The sequence below is a fragment of the Macadamia integrifolia genome, chromosome 10 (assembly GCF_013358625.1).
Source record: "Macadamia integrifolia cultivar HAES 741 chromosome 10, SCU_Mint_v3, whole genome shotgun sequence".
In the NCBI taxonomy this organism is placed as follows: Eukaryota; Viridiplantae; Streptophyta; class Magnoliopsida; order Proteales; family Proteaceae; genus Macadamia; species Macadamia integrifolia.
The window spans coordinates 32501337-32519631 of NC_056566.1; the positions used below are offsets into that span (position 1 = coordinate 32501337).

Consider the following 18295-nt stretch of genomic DNA (forward strand, 5'->3'; position numbering starts at 1 on the left):
ACAATGCCAGAAACCTACACTCTCAGTCTCTCGCCACCCCAACAAACCCTTGACACTCTCCTACACACCCGGCATATATTGGTAACTCAGGCTAAGCCAATGGACACCGAGAGAGAGTGCCTCACAATTCGAGTACATAGGTGAGACCCATATGATCAATGAGGAGAGTGAGAGAATGTGTACTACCAGCGATCCCATACATTATTTTCCCCACATTTAATTGCATCATCTCTCCATGCTATGCAGGAATTATGATTTGTGGAACATAGCTCCTTCCAGATGAAAGGAAGAAAGCATCTAGGTTGACAAACCTGTAGTGATTTTAGCCCCAAATCCCAGTTGGGTTTGGTATTTAACAGATCGGTGGTCCAAATAATCCAATTAAACTGATTTTTTCTGTTCTAGTGAGCTGTTTTATATATATTTGGATCACTGGTTCAAGAAATGAGGTAAATATCTGTGTTTCCTACAACAAATACTGTACACAGAAAGGCTTACTACAGTCAACCTAGTTCAAAAATAATTGTTCGATTACCTTTACCTGATTGTTGTGGCAAGCTTCTTAATGCAGCCCGGTATTATTTTCATAAGGCAAATCAGTAAAATCTGAATCAACAACAGTAAACTGTTCCATTCTGCATTCTCTATCAGATCTCACCCAGTTAAGTCCATCAGATTCTCCAACTTCTAAGCCATTGGCAATCATCTCTTGGTTCTCCTGCTCCAAATGAAAAATCTTGTCATTCATTCCTTCTATTCTCTACGTTTCCTCCATAACAGAGTATGTTGAGGAAATAGGGGGACATTGCTCATCCTTCATTAGCTTGAATAACTCTTTACATCTCCATCAAATCCTTTGCATTTGCATATGCAGGAATCACTGCTATAAAAATGAAGTATTCTCAGGTATCTCCAAAACTTACCAGCCAAGAGACCAGTGTTAGCCTAGCCATTAATAAGGCAGCAGAATGTCTTGGACTCGATTCCCCTCTGCATGCAATCGATCACATGTAGACTCCCATGGGTTTTGCATCCCCAACATCTTCAAAGGCCTCAATCACATAGTTGTAAGTCCAAGGACAGCTTGCGCATGTACTCCATCACAGATGACATCTTATCATACATTCTTTTCTTCCCACAAGCACAGATCCGACCCTTGTGTCTGGCTCAATTCCATAGCTGCAGAACTTCTTACACCATCTCTCCATCATCTCGATCTGACCCTCGTTGCTGAAAAGCTAAGACTAGTGTTCATGGTCCAGACATCAGGTTTGCTGGCGGTGCTCTCAAGCAACCGATGCAGCATTTTTCTCCATCTGATCATATTCACTCACTGGCCTTCCCATAGCTAGTCAAGACTCATTTCTTCGATTACCACTCGACGAGTAAAGATGATGAAGAAATGATCATCTTGCCCATGGTTAGAGGTGCCACATACCAACGGTCTCTGCGATCATTTCAAACTGTTCTTTTGATGTCTCCCTTTTTCTTGCCCCCTCTATGTCCAGACTGTTCTTTCCCAGACATCGAATAAATAGTGAGACTCACCAGGGATGAAATTTTGAACTAACACCCCTGCGTTTTTTTCCTGATTGACATGATGAGTGGCAAGCTTTAAGTTCTCAAAGTGCTGGCCCATGAAATAAAATTATGCTACTCCCGACACCCTCTTGCAGAAACCAATCCATCTCCTCCCCACCAAGGAGGGGAACTCAGAATTTTGAACAGGAGCACCTATTAATTAGTGAAACAACAGTTAAAAGTGTACAGGATACATAAGCAGGATCTATGTCCATTCATAGTTCCTGTTTCTACACAGTAACTCAATTTACAGCCTATAAAACTAATACATATTCCAATTCGATCAAACAGGTGTCAGCTTAGATTGCTCCATAATCCAATAATTCCCACACAAAGGGGTGGAACACACACACAACTTCAGGTTGGCTTTTGAATAGCAGGGACACACACACGCAGACTGCAGCAATGGCCACCATTGACAGCATAGCTGGTCTGTATGCCAGCAATCTCCTGGAGTTACCATAGACCAGCCGCTGATCGCACAGATTGCAGTACCGCTGCGTCACTCCCAACGGCGTCTTTTCGATTTCAAAGCCAGAAACTTTGCCTAAGTTCAGCCCATCCGTTTCTTTCTTGTTAGTGCTGCAATCTGAAAAGGCTGTAGGCATGTTGAGGATTACATGCCCAGCTTCCGATTTCTTACTAACTTTTCTATGAACCAGATGGATGTAGGAGTAATGGCCCCTCAGACGGGCATAATCTTCCGGTGTGAAACCTGTGTTATCGCGAGCACCCTTCCATGCTTGAACTCCCACCTGAAGAACACCATTGTCAGCATCATAGAAAGGTAAAACAAACAACAACAGTGCGTTCAAATATGAAAGTCACAAGAAACAGTATGACGATGGGAAGGCTCAGTAGAAAGCCCAATAGACAAGCAATCCGTGACTAGACTGGTGCTCTGAGCCACTCCACAAATGGTTGGCCGATCAGACAGCTGGATCATATAGGGTAAAGGTATGGTGGATGGTCGTTACACAGATGGCCCATGTTTAGAATAGTGATTAGAGCCACTGCATGAATGATGTGGCCATTCGGACAGTTGGATAGATAGGGAAGCCTTTGGCTTGGATACAAGTAAAATTTCAGGCCCACCTCAAGCATGTGGGTAGGGATGCATTTGACTTTTTCCCAATCAAAGTACTTCAGCTGTCAAAATATGAGTCCAACATTCTTCTGCCACAAGGCAGGCTGCTTTTCAGTAAAACTTACAAAACAAGAGAATGATGCTGGAAAAATGTTTCCGGAAACATCCTCTCCGCGAAGTGGGGGTAAGGCTGCGTACATTATGACCCTCCCCAGACCCTGCAGTGGCAGGAGCCTCATGCATTGGATACGCCTTTTTTACTGCCAAAGAAGCTGCCAAGTGACAACACAGCCTGATATCCAAGATTGGCTGGATAGCTATCTACCATTGTGGATGACACCTTTCAAAGATGTGCTGATCACTGGTTCAGTTGAGGTAAGGGGCTAGCATATGCATCGTGCCAGATTATTGATTTCTTCCTCATTCAGGAAATTCTATACCATAGCTAAATTAAAACTATTCAGATTTGTAAATAACGAGATTTAAAGATATACCAATCCAGGATCATCAGTCAACGCATCTAGAATACTCTCACAGCCATCCCTACTGGCTGCAATATGAAGAGGCGTCAAACCTGCAGGGCCAACAACATCTGGTCTAAACAAGAAGTTATCAGAGCCTTGGTCAACCAGTTGCCTTTTTCCAGATCCTGCCCTGTCCAAAACTTCACCCGGTATGTATCCCAACAACAGTTCCACCACTGGCCTACGATTTTTCCGCACAGCTCTGTGGAGGAGGCCCATCTCTGATAATGCAAGCTCAACAGAAGGATACTCACTGGCATCCACACTTCCATCAAACAGAATGTCAAGGAGTCTCTTGACTACAGCACACCAACTATGATCCATGGAGAACTCCATGATCCACCTGAAACGTTTGAAAGGAAAGACGACCAAGTTAGGGTCCATTTGACCCAGTCTAGACCTCAGACGACTCCTATGAAGCAACCATCCCATTTCATGTATAAAGTCCATAGCTTGATTCTTTGCTTCCATTTCAATAGTTCCCTCAACATTGTTATCAGTCTCAGACACCTCTATTACACTCTCCAGCATACGGATCTCAGAACATACATCCTGCTCGGCAACAATGAAAGGAAAGAAGGCTCCACCGAGACCATGGTCTTCAACCTGGATGGGTTTCAAACAACCAGAATCATCAGCAAACAGAAGTTTTAGAGCGAGAGCAAGTGAACAAGTGAAAAAGAGAGAGAGAGAGACAGAGAGAGATCAATGCATATTATATCGTACACCAGAAGTACACTAGAACAGCATACAGATACAGATGATGTGTCTGCACACTGTTAGGTGTTACGACTAATTCATTGCACACTTGGACTGACGAGGAAAGTCACATTTCAGGAAAGATCAGAAAAGAAAGGCAGTTCAATTAATTTATGACAGAAAAGACTTGTAGAATCCATAAATAAATTGATGAACCCATCCTTCTCCCACCACCAAAACATGTGAGCTACAGACGACTAAACATCTATGCACCACTATTACAGTCTATAGCATAGCTCATTGGTAAAAGGATTAAGATAAAAGAGTTTACGAGAAATAACAAGTTTCACAAGTGCACAAGTAGATAATTGTACCTCAATAAATCCTCTTCCCATTACATCAGGAATAGAGCAATGGAAGGTGAGGCTCTGGAGCTCAACGTGCTCCTTGGTGGTATCAGTGCCCACTACCAAGTCATAAGTATTTTCCTCAACCAGATACTGTCCTTCAAGTGCACAGAGTAACCTGAAAATAAGGAGATATTCAGTCTCTTTTGTAATTTTCTTTTTCGGTAATCAGTCTCTTTCTAATTACCAGGCCAAAATGTGTACAACCATACCCAGTGTCGGACGTGGAACCGGGTAAAGTAGACTAAATTCAACCATCAGGTTGAAGCAGGTCAACAAATGTCAACAGAAAAGAGAATATGCAATAGCATGTTATGTTTACGGAATTTAAGGGAGGCAAACACAAAGACATTATCTTTTGTAAGGAATGCTAGTGATACAGAGATACAGATAGTTGTCATGGCATCTAGGCAACCCAAGACATTGGAGGGGGCCTGGACGTAAGGTGACTGAGGCGTCTAAGGTGACGCCATGACAACTATAACAGACCCATTGACATTATGGGAGTTTCTACCACAAAACCAGGCAGGTCCCACTATTCCAGAATGCTGTGGTGTTGTCAAAGATGCCTGTATAGCCATGGAGCAGTTATTTTCTATATAGTATAACAAATTAATGGATATAATTTTTCCTTCAGGGAGAAATTCCCAACCAACCATGTCTAGGTTTTGAAACTGAGAGTCAAACCTACACAAAACATGCCTGGTGATGGTCCTACAATCTGGTCCTGGTATTAAAACACTGATCTGACCAACCAAACCAACATCCCCCCCCCGGTGGGGCCCCTCCAAGAAAAATACCAACCAAAAGAGAGGGAAAGACAGAAACTCAAGACTTTGAAACAAACCAAAAAAAAACTGAAATGACAACAATCTTCCCTCAGAGAAAAGAGGCAGAAGACATTAATAAAAGTATGGCAGACAACCTCATGGTGGGCTGAGACAAATTAAATCCTTTAACAGTGAACCGAGTTTTCTCCGACACAGAAGCTGCAATTGGTATGATGCTAGTTATCCTGCAACAATTTTGACTTCTGAGAGGAAATGATGTGTCTAGAACAACCTGACCTGCAGCATAGAGACACAGCAAAAGAGACCTCAACCTCTCATCAGGTACTTTAATTATAAAACAGACAAAAAAGGACAATCCAACAAAAAATTTCCAACTAACCATCATAGATGAAAGCTATTTGATGCTTCAACCTAGCATACACCCATCCCGTTCTCCAGAAAGTGTCATCAGAGGCATCCAAAAGCCTACTTAAAGTAGATCTCAGATCACCGCATATCTGTACTCGGAAAGAAAGCGAGAAAATCATTTTTGTTTTCCAAAAAGGACAAGCTTAGCATTCTACATCTTGACATCAATACACATGCAGTATACCTCTTCCCATGTGGACTCAGCCATATGAAGATAAATTGTTAGAATAACACAACCAGGTCTGATGAAGCTTTCTATGTCCGTAGGACTGTGGGATAACCAATCAAGGATCTGCAAAATTTAAAGTACTCAAACAGCAGGAAATTGGGAGGTGGGAGTAAAGCTGTCTGAATATAAGAAAAGAAAAAAAAAATCACGGCCTGAAAGTACCTGTGATCGCAAAATAAGAGGAAAATCACTTGGGTCTTTGCCAAAGAGTTTGAATACAATTCGATTTGTCCGGTTCTGTAATTTAAAGTAAAAATTCTGCAAGGTTATTTCTAAGTAACATGGGAATGCTTCACACAGAATGAGGGAGACTTAGAATAAGTGTTGTGAAATTAAACTACTCTTACAGAAATTATTGCCATCATAGTTGGCACAAAAATAACATAAGACGATAAAGAAGACCACACCATATTCATGTAGCAGAGGTAACCAATGGATCTACGATTCCAAACAAATATACCTGAGCAACTCCACTTAAACTAGATGGCGAATGCGCAGATAGTGAAACTGAATTCCCACTTGCTTGAGGTAGGCTTGACTGGTGAGTGTCCTGCTGTATCCAAGAAGGGCAATCAAGTCCAGTGACTGGTAAGCTATTTATGTCTTCTATGCAATCTTGTGAGTCATTATAGATGTTATTCAGATCAATGTTGTTTAATTTGACCCTCCCACTAGTAAACTGTGGGACCGCTGCCTTGGCTGGAAGGCTGTCTCTTATTGGAAACAAAGTTGTGGGTTTTGGAGGCATTATAGTTTGATGTCCACCATGATCACCTGTACTAGTTCTGTTCTGTGGCACCTCAGATGTTGCTAAATCAACATATTGGTCAATATGCCCAATTTGAGAGCCTTGAGCACCAGTACTTCTGTTGAATCTAGTTGTTGAGCCCAAATGTCTAGAAGCTTCTCGCTCATTCGAGAGCAAACTTGGTGCCACTTCTGATGATGTCCCAGCAGAAGTCCCAATCTTCACCATGTCTTGGGATTCCTGTAGGATTGCAGATATGCTTCTCCCATCAAGCGTACTGTCAAGGCTGGCAAGGTTCCTCAAAAAATGAGACAGTAGATCTTGATCCTTTGCCTGATCTGAACTGTTTGCTGCAATTCATAGAAGGTATGATCAACTGCCAGAATAATATGGCTATCACTTAAAATAAAAGGAGAGAGAGAGAGAGAGAGGACACCAGCAACGTCAAAGAACTAGTCAAGGAAAATGTGGAAGCACAACAATTCAAAGTATCACAAACACATACCAAACAAGTACACCCCCCCCCCAAAAAAAAAAATCCGCAAGAAACGCTAAAAATGATAGGTTACAATTGGGTAAAGTTAAAAGCAATCCAGTAAGTTCACATCGTATTCAAACACCTTCTATAATCATATTCAATCAAGTCAGTCTTTAGATCTTTCAAATTACTCAAAAACATAGAGCAGCAACATATCATCTATCTCCCTCCCCCCCTCCCTTTTTTTTCTCTCTACTCTACAGAAGAGAGAGCTTCAACAGTTGCGTTGCCATGTTTGGGTTGCAAGAGAAACAGTAACTGCCAGAGTAAACCCAATTTTGACTGCCTCAGCTATTGTGATAACTGATCTATGTCAAGTCCTCAGCAGTGACCCAGGCACCAATATTAGCAAGCATAGTCTCAGAGAAATATTTAATTTGATCCCCTCAGTTCATGAACCAATCAAACAGCGAACTATGAGCGGCAGAGCCATGCCTTTTACTGGGTCCCAAATGACCCAATGAAAAATAAGCACTAAATAACTAAAATGATGATCAAATAAGAGAAAAACAATATCATAAGAAAAGGAATTGCAGACAACCAATTAAAGGGACAAGTAGAAGCAGATGAGGCAATAATTGAAAACCACACCGCTGAACTGCACTTTAACAAGCAGAGAGAGAAAAGAAAAAAAAACAACCCAATTACTACCCAACTAAGGGTAGAATACAAGAGACATGAGAGGCAAGGTTGAGATCTGCTGGGAAGTTGCAAGTGTGCCTTCAATTGCTGTACCATATACAAGGTGGCAACTTTCCAAGAATTCATCAATATGGTGCCAACCTAGGTTGACAGCATGTTGCCTCTCTGCCTTGGCCAGGTTTGATACTATTGCATGTTATGAATAGTGTAACGAAACGCACTGTTAAATTACTTAAGATCATTGGATAGAAAATAAGAGATTTTAGTTTATATGTTCCTTTCTCTTGTACAACACCACCAAACCAGAACTGGGAAATGAAGAAGGAAGGAGAGCAAGCACTCGACCACAAGACCATGTCCACACATATTGTCCAAGCCTCCTTTTAGAGTTTTCTCTTCTTTCAGTTCTATAATTACCCATCCTGTTACAGGACTGTTGCTACAAATTAAAGTCTTCTTCAACATCAATTATGCAAGTAGATGCCTGAAAGGCATTTGACTTAAGTACCTAACCAAAGAAGGTCCAGATCCTGAAGGGCATAAACTTGACCCACATTCTGCATGCCTTGGTCTATTAAGTGTCTATAACGCGCTGCATAGGGACCTGCCATCTTCTTGGTGTCATGACAGCTATGCTTTGTACATCTTTTTATTGAGTGAAATTTTAGAACATTGTGATAGTAAATCTCTTCCACCAAAAATAAGTCAATTGACCATGACTTCTAAGTTATCACCATTCAGAATCTTTTATTAAAAAAAAAACCACTGATTCATTCCATGCTCAGTAAATGTCATTTTCGACACTAGGAAGATTAGTTTAGTGGAAGCACCGACTGTCACAAGGTATAGTGATATTTAGTTTTTCCTTTTCATAATTCTGTATGTATTTTTGTACGTATGTATGTTTATATGTAGTTCTATCTATCAATATTTGTAAAGTTATATGGGAAAAGGAAGCAAGTGTGTGCTTCCGTCTCACAGTCTCTCTCCTCATTATATATACTGTTTATCTACCTGATATTGGTTTGGCATATAAGATGCCAATATAAGCAAGCAGCATATAGATCCCTCTTCATACTCTTGTGAAAGTGGAGTACACTGTCTCAATCACCTGCCTTTCCCTTATTTGGTTGGTTCTAGACCCGAAGCCAAAGGTAGGTGATTTCGGGCTTGCCTTTTAGTCGCGTCTGATTAAAAGGACGACTCTTATTATTCGTGCCTAGGATTCATTGAAAAAGAAAAATCCCTTGCTTCGGCGAATGATTCCCCATATTATACTATTTTAAAATCACCTCCCTTCACCCCCCCCCCAAAAAAAAAAAACCAAAAAAAAAAAAAGAACTATTTTTTAATGACTGACACTTAAGTATACCAAAGTCCCTTTGAGTAGGTTGCAGCCAAGGTTGCGGGAGAGTTGTTCAAGGGTTTGATACCAACCAAAAAGGCTCAAGAGCACTTCATTTAAACTTGTGAGAGAACTATTGTACACCTCAAGATTGGGCTCTAGAACAGATCTCGTGAGGGCCAAGGATAGCTAACGATCTTCCTTATTAGTTGGAGATTTGGGAAGATGTCTAATTAGCATAAGGAGATATTGATGCTGCCCAGAGAAGAGTTCGACCAGCAGCATAGTTGGGAGAAATAATAGCTATCAGCAGAGCAGTTTAAGCAGATTTATTTCCTGAATTAAAGTAGGAGATCACAGTTATTCAATGAGAATTTTTTTCTGATAGCTATCGACCAGCCTGTCATGAAGGATTATTTTCCAAAATTGAGCTGATCAATCGGGAGGATATTGTGTCATCAAGTGGCCCCACCACCAGCTAGTGAATACAAATTGAAGACTCAATTGCCAATACATGAAGGACTCCTAACACTGTATAATTAGATAGGTTTCTATTGGGATTTGTTCTATTTAGGATTTATTTAATTATGTAATTGGAAGGCAACCTAGGATTAGTTTCCATTATTATTGGGATTTTATTTGAAGTGTATCTAGAAATCTCATCCACACATGGAGAGTTAGCTTGTAATTGTTTTTCCCTATTATAAATATAAAAAAAGGGGACTATCCCTCTACGATTTGAAGTTAAGAAAAAAATGGAAAGCTTATGCTGGATTCTGTGAGAAATAGTTTGGGTGAGAGGCCCTTGTGGAGATAGGTGGGATACCTTCTCTACTTTCGGTGAGATACCTACATATCCTTCCTCTCTATTTTTCTGTTTTATTCTTAGTTCCTCTTTATCATTCTATGGAAAATCCATTATCAGAGAGGCAAACAAACCCCCTTCTGCTACTGTTGTCTTCTTCGGTGATCAGATTCTATCATTAGTGATCCTGCTGTGGAATTAGTTCCTAGTTGTGGACTGGTTCTACATTATACCATTTTATACCTTAAGGCTGTCAGCGGTTTGAGAATTAATTCTAGCAAGGTAAGATTATCCCAAATAGTGAGACCCAAAATGTACAATTAAAAACTTGCTTTCTTCGAAATTGGGTTGCCAAAAAGTTCAGACTGCTTGGGACTCAGTAAGGGAGTGATTTGAGAAAGAAACTGATGAGATGGAAAAGGATATTGCAGTCCCGGTCCAAAAATCATTCCTATATTGACGTCTATTGGGTATGGACTGATAATTATACAGCCCAAAACTGGAGGTTTTAAAGGGGTAATATGAAATTAGTATTTTAATCAAGTACTTAATACTAGTGGCAAGTATCAAGTATGACCTCAAATAGAGCTGATTGGATCATTGGAGGGCAAGGATCCATGTACTAACTCCATTTAGTTCAGATAATTTGTTGTACTTAATATTAATAGTGGGGCCCATTATTTTAGGATTTATTTTATTGTGATTTGGGGATCTTGTGGGCCTTCTTAAATAACTCTCTTGACTCCTTGAAATCATGTAAGGAGTCTTAGATTTAGTCTATGTTTGGTTGCCATGAAAAGGGAAAAAAAAAATGAATTTGAGAAGAGAGAGACCACATAATATGCAAGTTGGGTAAGGCCTCTTCCTCCCTCCCTCTTCCCCTCTCCTATCAAACTGATCTCTTCCCTCTTTTTTTTCTTTCTTGTCTCCTTAGACAGCACATCTCCCTCTTCTTTCTCTCTTCCCTTCTTCCTCCCCGTCGACCTCTCCTTCCTAACTTATCTCTCTTTTTTCCATTTTTCTTTCCTTTCCCCCCATCCCAGGCTGCTAAACTGAGAACCAGAAAACTATTCAGCCACTGGATTGTTAGGGAAGTAGCTTAGATATGGGCCAGTGTTGCAGCCAAACTATTCCTCCATTCCCAATTTGGGATCTGGGTTGGCTGGCTGTGTCAAGGGCTAATCTATCCAAAAGAGAAAACTAAGTCCAGAAAGAGTCCTTGAAAAATTTAACCACCTTCCGTTGCTTCCGTGGTTCCACTTCTGTTGTTGATCACTTGAAGAGGGAAGTTCTTTGGAATAACAGAGATGGATCTAAAAGAATTCCACTTTGTTCACAAAGCTTCAATATGCAAACCAAACAAGGAGGGGAGCAGGTGGTTCAATTTTGAGGACAATGAACGAAGCATATATGGTAAAAAGGACAATGTGGTTCATGAAGGAGAAGGCTAGCTTCAGGGAATAGCCGTTGAATCCAAATTTGTGAGTAATTTGGATGGTACAGCCAGGAAGTACAACATTACTACTAAAGAGGGTATTCAGGTTCACCAAAACATATTTCCTTAAATTCTTAAAGTTTTCTATATGGAGAATGTTCAATGATGAGCGAAACCAAGAAGTGGTTAGCCAATATTGTTGTACACCTTCACTTTATATCAATCACATGGCTGTAGGCATCAAAAGAGAAAGAACTGTATATTAATCCCAAGAGTAAGAAGAAGCTGTAGGATCAATAGAGAAAGGACTCCACAGTCCACAGTTGACTTATGCTGGTTTGATGAGTGAAAATCCTACTGTTGATCATTTTACCATATAGTGCAATATGAACCTGAAGGGCAGTAAGTTATCATGTTTGCATAAATAGCTAAGCAAAGTCATTGTCTCATACACCATCCTTTATCCACACAGAAACTTCCTCTCCTCTCTTCATAAGCGTGCTTGATGAAAATAAGGAATTTTCAAGTGACCACTAAGAGCAGCAAAGCAGAATTAATGTTGAGATAAACCAAATGAATTGGCAACAAAGCTTATACACAGAAGTGAGTATCAACAGCTCAACATCTTGATATAGAAGCAAGCAACTTTTACAATTGAAGAACAAAAGCTAAGGTACTTACAGTGAATATTGGACAGGATTCGTAGTAGACTTATCAAGAGATAATTACAAGCCCGATCATCATTCAGGGCACTGCCATTCACAACAGCATCAAGGTGTGTTTTTCTCCTCCGTCTATTATGGCCTGCCAAACGTCTCCGACAACTTCTCTTCCCTTCATCAAACTCTTGAAGTACATGAAACCTGCCCAGATACAAAGTAGCATCTAACCATAAACAAGAAACTTTGCAAGCACAACTTCCACAATAAAACCACTACCCAGTGTTTTAATGGCAAAAAACCTTCACATAAAAAATTTAGAATACTGAGATTATCCGCAGTGTGGCCTCATAAGATTTTGATACTAAACCATATATTTTACTCCAATGGCACATAAATGGAAGGGCTTATCAAATTTTGGAATACTGAGATTATCAGCGATATGGCCTCATAAGATTTTTATACTAAGCCATAATTTTTGCTCCAATGGCAAATAAATGGAAGGTGCTTATCGTGATTTCTGGATGCTGCTCATAGTCTCATACTGCCCGTATATTGGACTTGTCTGGAAAATGCGTCCATTATCATCATATGGAAAAGCATAGAGCCCAACAGTTCTATATTTCCCAGAGAACAATAAGCACTACAAAGCAAGCTTCAATTGAACATTTACCTGCTGCACTGCTGACAAAACCGCTGCATAACATTCCCTACTAGTGCACTGCTGACCTTAGAATGTGTTTCACAGACCTTGTGCCTTCTGTAGTAGGGCTTGGCATTGCTAAGGTCAGCACCACAATCCTCCACCTGACAAACCGCACGGTTCAAAGAAGTCTGAAGCAATTTGGTCTTTCCATTTTTCCCAACATGATTGGCAATCTCCCCTTCTGTGATTGGATAAACATGCCCACCAAGTTTCAGAGTGAGGGACCCTTCTTCATCTCCATCCATGACAACCCTCCTCCGCTTTTCCAGTTCTCTGTTTCCTCTCTCGCTACCTGGATTTGTGTCATGGGAACTAGAAGACGAACCATTTGACAAAGCACCAGCTTCATGGATTCTCGAACCGACTGGTAGCAACTGTCTGCTCTTGCAATCGGACGGGGGGACAGAATTCAATGGGCTAGCAACGAAAAGATCTCCATCCCATTTCCAATCATTCAAATCCCATTCAAAACCCTTTTTCCCAACCCCCATCAATTCCTTCTCCTTCAACATAAAATTGGACGCATTCTGATGGTAAAAATGTCGAGTGTCAGCCCCATTGTTGGTCTCCATTGATTTAGCCCAAAAAATTCAGAAAATAACTTATCTTGGGCAGATCCCGCTCCTAAACTAAACATAAGGGAAGTGGAGCTGTGCCTATCATACCAAAATTCAAAAGGCAAACTTAAAAACAACTCAGTGAGTCCAACTGCAACAGAAACCCTAGTAACCCAAAAACCAAACCCCAGTAGAAGTTAAAGATCAGAAACACCGATCAGTCATAAACCTTAGGCTTCTCCTAATCCGCTTCGGTACATCCCCAGAAATCTAAACAAATAACACCACCATATCCATGGATCCAAACAAGAGCAATCCACATGCCAACAAACTCCAATAGCCACCCAAAATTCCCTCAAAAGTCAACAAGAACGAAACTTGATTTCTACCACCATGAACATGAAAGACAATAATCAAGCTCTACACGAAACTTCATCAAGCAAACAGAACAAGGAGGTGGAAATAAAAGGAAAATACACTAATGCAGTCGGGAAATTAATCGCCAAGAGTAGTGAATTTTGAGGAAGAACATCAATCACCTAAAGGAAATCGCCGGCAAGACCATATAGTGTGACGGAGAACCTGGAGAGTAGCGCCGGCAACAATAAATTGAGAGCTATCAGTAGTAGTTGTGGGCTTGTAGCTCACATATAAAGCTATATTCAGAGAGGATACAAAAAAGCTATTCAGAAGACTTGAGAGAGGAAACAGAAGCGGTAAGGTACTTTATTCATTTATGATGCCTCCGGTCCCTATTCAGTTGGAATCCTAAGCCCACGCCGTGTCGTTCGCTCTGCGGTCTGTGCCTCTGTTGCGGTCAAAAACTACACGGACACAAGATAGATGGATACTCACACACCCAGACCACTGGTTTTTAACTTTTAAATTGCTTTAAGCCGTTAACCCTGTCTCGGGATCGGACAGGGCTAAATCGGCCCGAATTGGCTCGTATTAGCCTTGATCAGACCATGGATTTAGGGGATGGTATCGGTATTGGTGTCAGTATCGGCAATCCGATCCAATACCAATTCAGGATTGGATTCTATCGGATCGAATCAGACCCGCATGTATCAGTTGGTTTTGCACTTCTTTTTTTTTTTTAAGTACAATTTTCTTACTGTTTCACCTTAAAACGATACAGGTAACTGGTCTGGATCAGTCAAGGGTCAGGGATCAGTCTCAACCAATACTAATATGATACGGCCGATATAATACCCATACTTGAAATCATAGATCAGACAGAAATACCCTAGTTGTCATTAAAAAATAAATAAATTGGTTTTCTTACCTTATTACCATTTGTCCATATTGATCCAGCGATAGGTTAAGAATTGGTATTTGATACTATAGGGGTGTCAACCGGTCAGATCTAATCAAGCTTCCCCATTCTAAGACCTTACATCATGATCGGTTCTTTTTAAGTAATTCCTCGTATGTTATACATGATCTCATTTATAAATGGTCGATTGGATACTAGTATTTAATCTGGTTAAACACGTCTTAGTTGGATTCAACTCCTCTATGGCGCAACATGGTGTTCGGCGTGTATCAAATGACTAAAAATACCTTGGCACGGAACCCAAAGTGGGCAACCCAAGAGGTTTCTAAGCGTTGAATACACACCGGATATCATGTTGCGTCATAGAGGATCCAAATCCATCTTAGTCGGGCTTTAAAAGAACAAATAGCATATTTTATCTCTAAATGGATATCCATCTTAGTAAACGGGCTTATTAGATGAACTCTAAATAGACTATAAACGGCTTTAGACATGTTGCATTGAGTTAGGCTATTAAATGGTTATTCCTGATCGTGCTCCCATCTAGTAGGGATCAAAATCCTCTGTTTTTCTCATCCATGTATTTTCCTTGTTTTGCTACCTGCAAAACATAACATGTGGACAACAAGGAGATCAACGGTCAAGATTGGGTGAAGATTATTACATCCGGTGCGTTGGTCTTAAAGTTGTCCACGTATTGCGTTCTGCAGGTAGCAAAACAAGGAAAAATAGGGATGAGAAAAACAGAGGATTATTTTTCATCTAGTAGCACCTTTGCATCGGGATTCGAGAACGATCAATTAATAAAAGCGTCGAACTACAAACAACTTGCCTATTAATCAAGCTAAGCTGGTTCAAATTTTTAACGGTGGGGCATATCGGGCTGCCATTAATTGACACTCCATCATATAAGACCAGTACGAATTCGATCCAACCGACTCAAACTAATCTGATGCGATTCCTCAAACCATGCTCCATTGCCCTTATTTTTTATTTCCTTTCCCTTTTTATAGATTTACCTGTTTCTCTCGTGACTGGGTAATCACGTTCATCACGGGTTCGCTGGATTCCTTAAAAGAAGCGGAAGTACGGTTGATTGAAGCCTTCAACCTTCTAGGCATTGCGTTTCCTTTCTTCGCTTTCACATTAATCTCACCTAATTCTTAAATGTAAGGGTTAATCGGCGCGGTTCCGCTTAATTAGCTAATTTTTTTATTCGGATCAAACCATAAAAGGTCGAAATCAGAATCAAATCGTTTATTTTATTTTTTTATCTGGTATCAATCATATCTTGTACTTAAAAAACAAAAAAAATTAATCTTGGAAAAAGTATGCCCTCCCTTTATAATTTGGATAAAAATCGTCTGCAATTCCGATCTCGTACAATTCTGTGCAATACCACCTTCAGGCGGTGACACGTGTATTGATACCAATACAATGACCCAGATCTGGTACAACTAATAAAACATTAAATCAGTGAAAAGACATTTAAATCAGATCTGGGCCATTGTATTGGTATCAATACACGTGTCACCGCCTGAAGGTGGTATTGCACAGAATTGTACGAGATCGGAATTGCAGACGATTTCAACCCTCCTATAAATTACACATGAATTTAAGGATTTGAACGGAACCCTTCCCTAATTGTTAACGGTGTAAATATTCTGTTAATTTTAAACAGCAAGACCTTGTTACCTTTTACTGAAAAAATGTCTTAATAAATAAATAAGAAAGAGAGGAAATCAAACTTTATTATCTTCCATCTTCACATGTGGTTTCATGCGCACTACAACTGCATGGACTGCACTGAAATCATTCATTGTCGACTTCTTTCTAAGCTTTTAAAAATTGCCATTTTCTCTTTCTAATGTTTATCCTATGCAACCCAACCCTTGTTTCTCTCTCTAAATTACAATAACCAAATCAACGATTTCTGGGGTGGTCGTCGATCCGCTCTAGAGTCGTCCCATCGGTTCAAGAGTCTCCTGCAAAACCCTAATTTTCCTCTCAGCCGCATCTCATGGCATCAAAGCATATACTAAAGGAACTCAAGGATTTACAGAAGGATCCTCTGACATCTTGCAGTGCCAGTCCTGTTGCAGAAGATATGTTTCATTGGCAAGCAACGATCATGGAACCTCCCGATAGCCCATATCCAGGAGGTGTTTTCCTTGTTAACATTTATTTTCCTCCTGATTACCCTTTCAAGCCACCCAAGGTGGCATTTGGGACAAATGTCTTCCACCTGAACATCAATAGCAATGGAAGCTTTTGTTTGGATATTCTAAAAGAACAATGGAGCCCAACTCTCACAACTCTCACAGAGGTGCCGTATTTGGCTCTTTCTTTTTCGCTGTCAATACCGCCTCCGAAAACCCATTTGTTCAATACTAACTTCCAAGTTACTGACCAGAGGAAGAAGATTAGCAACTACCCATTTGTTCTCCTAAACCATCTCAATTAAGAAGATGAATCAGAAGCCGAAATGGGTTCTCCCCTAAAAATCTGGACTTTTATAAAACTCCAATCCATTTCTCACCTGTCAACTACAATAGAAGTAGTTTACTGTCGCTGTCTCTTTAAGACTATAACGAGAGCCTCCTTCAGTAATAGACATTCATGGATTTGGGTGGGTTTATGAGTTATGTCACTTTACCCTTCAATTCTCAGTAAAAACTGAGCAAACTAAGTCACTGTATCTCTCCGTCTCTTTCTCCGAGTGGCAATAAAACACAGAGAAGCAATGGGTCAAGATATCCAAGAAAATCTCTATTATAATTTGTACAAGTAGACCACAAAGAGGGACTGACTACTTTTCTTTCTCTAGTGTTCCTGCGATTTAAAAAAAAATTAGGGAAAACTGAGCAATACAGAGATAGAAAGGACCAAAATGGTTGATTCTGCAATGCACCCACAACGTAGAGAAGTAAAAAAGGGGTAGGAAGAAGACGAGACAAAATTGGAACAGAATGGTAAAACCCATCAGTGTCTTTGTGATTTCTGCGGAGAATCAGCGGCCATCTTGTACTGGAGAGCTGATACCGCCAAGCTCTGTTTCTCTTGCGACCATAAATTCCATTAGGCCCGTTTGCTTAGGGGGGAGTTTGGGGTGGGAGAGTTGTTTGAGTGGACCCATGTGTTAGTGGGGTGACCAACCGGGATGAAAAAAGTGAGGAATTCTTCACTTTTCTTTACTTTCCCAATTTTATCTCTACGTTTGTTACTTGGGGTGGGATTATTCTGGAGAACAGAGAAGTGAAGGCGGAGAAAGAGAGATGGAGTCCTCATCTTCCCAATCTCAAGCCACTATCGACGACGATGCTCACAGTCGAGATCCACCGTTTCGTGCAGGAAGATTGGGCATGGAAGATTCCTTTGCTGTCAAAATTTCTATGTTAAGAGAGGGCATGAGAGATCGAATGCAGGAGAATAGTTGACTCTGTTTGAGAAGTTTTATAGCGATCCTCGCCTCTAAGTTCTCCTCACAGACAGGCACCTCCCCAACCCTTCTCCATGGATGCTCCATCACGTCCCTTCTTCTTCTTCTTCTTTTCTTTTTAAAATAAATTTATATTCCTTCATTCATCTTCAGTTCCTTATTCTAAAGAATTTGTTTCTCTCTCAAGTCTGAGTTTGCAGGGACGATTGTAGATGGAGAAGGCGAGACCCTTCACACCTTCCCACCATTGCCTTTTGCATATTTTTATTTTTTATTATTTCGACCAAGTTTGTAAATCTCTACTTTGAAAGGACATGCATAGGGTTTACAGGTCTGTGATTGTAGATGGATTCAGGGGCTGGGTATTACAGATGGATTCCAAAGGGTTTCTAGAGTTTTTTTTTTTTTGGTAATAT

At 40.5% G+C, this 18295-nt stretch overlaps 1 protein-coding gene across 3 annotated transcripts; it reads right to left on the reverse strand.

The window, feature by feature from the left end:
• Window positions 1–1718: 1718 nt before the first annotated feature.
• LOC122091399 (squamosa promoter-binding-like protein 1) lies at window positions 1719–14006 on the reverse strand. Of its 3 annotated transcripts, XM_042661318.1 has the most exons (11): window positions 13887–14006; window positions 12572–13743; window positions 11921–12102; window positions 6187–6824; window positions 5889–5984; window positions 5682–5789; window positions 5469–5586; window positions 5224–5365; window positions 4266–4416; window positions 3163–3798; window positions 1719–2336 (listed from the first exon to the last, which is right to left on the reverse strand). In XM_042661318.1, the coding sequence occupies exons 2-11, from the start codon at window positions 13174–13176 to the stop codon at window positions 1881–1883; spliced, it is 3132 nt and encodes a 1043-aa protein (XP_042517252.1). In that variant the 5' UTR covers window positions 13177–13743; window positions 13887–14006; the 3' UTR covers window positions 1719–1880. The 3 variants fall into 3 exon arrangements, with proteins under 3 accessions (XP_042517252.1, XP_042517253.1, XP_042517251.1); XM_042661319.1 differs by lacking the exon at window positions 13887–14006 and having other exon boundaries at window positions 5889–5963; window positions 12572–13880; XM_042661317.1 differs by lacking the exon at window positions 13887–14006 and having other exon boundaries at window positions 12572–13880.
• Window positions 14007–18295: the final 4289 nt, after the last annotated feature.

What these genes read in the sequence shown, in the direction of transcription:
- LOC122091399 (XM_042661318.1), bottom strand. Translation starts at nt 13,176, where the DNA reads ATGGAGACCAACAATGGGGCTGACACTCGACATTTTTACCATCAGAAT. An exon ending in AATAGCTTTCATCTATGATG is followed by an intron (nt 5,366 to 5,468) that starts GTTAGTTGGAAA and finishes TCTATGCTGCAG; the next exon opens with GTCAGGTTGTTCTAGACACA. An exon ending in TGGGAAGAGGATTTATTGAG is followed by an intron (nt 3,799 to 4,265) that starts GTACAATTATCT and finishes AAACCCATCCAG; the next exon opens with GTTGAAGACCATGGTCTCGG.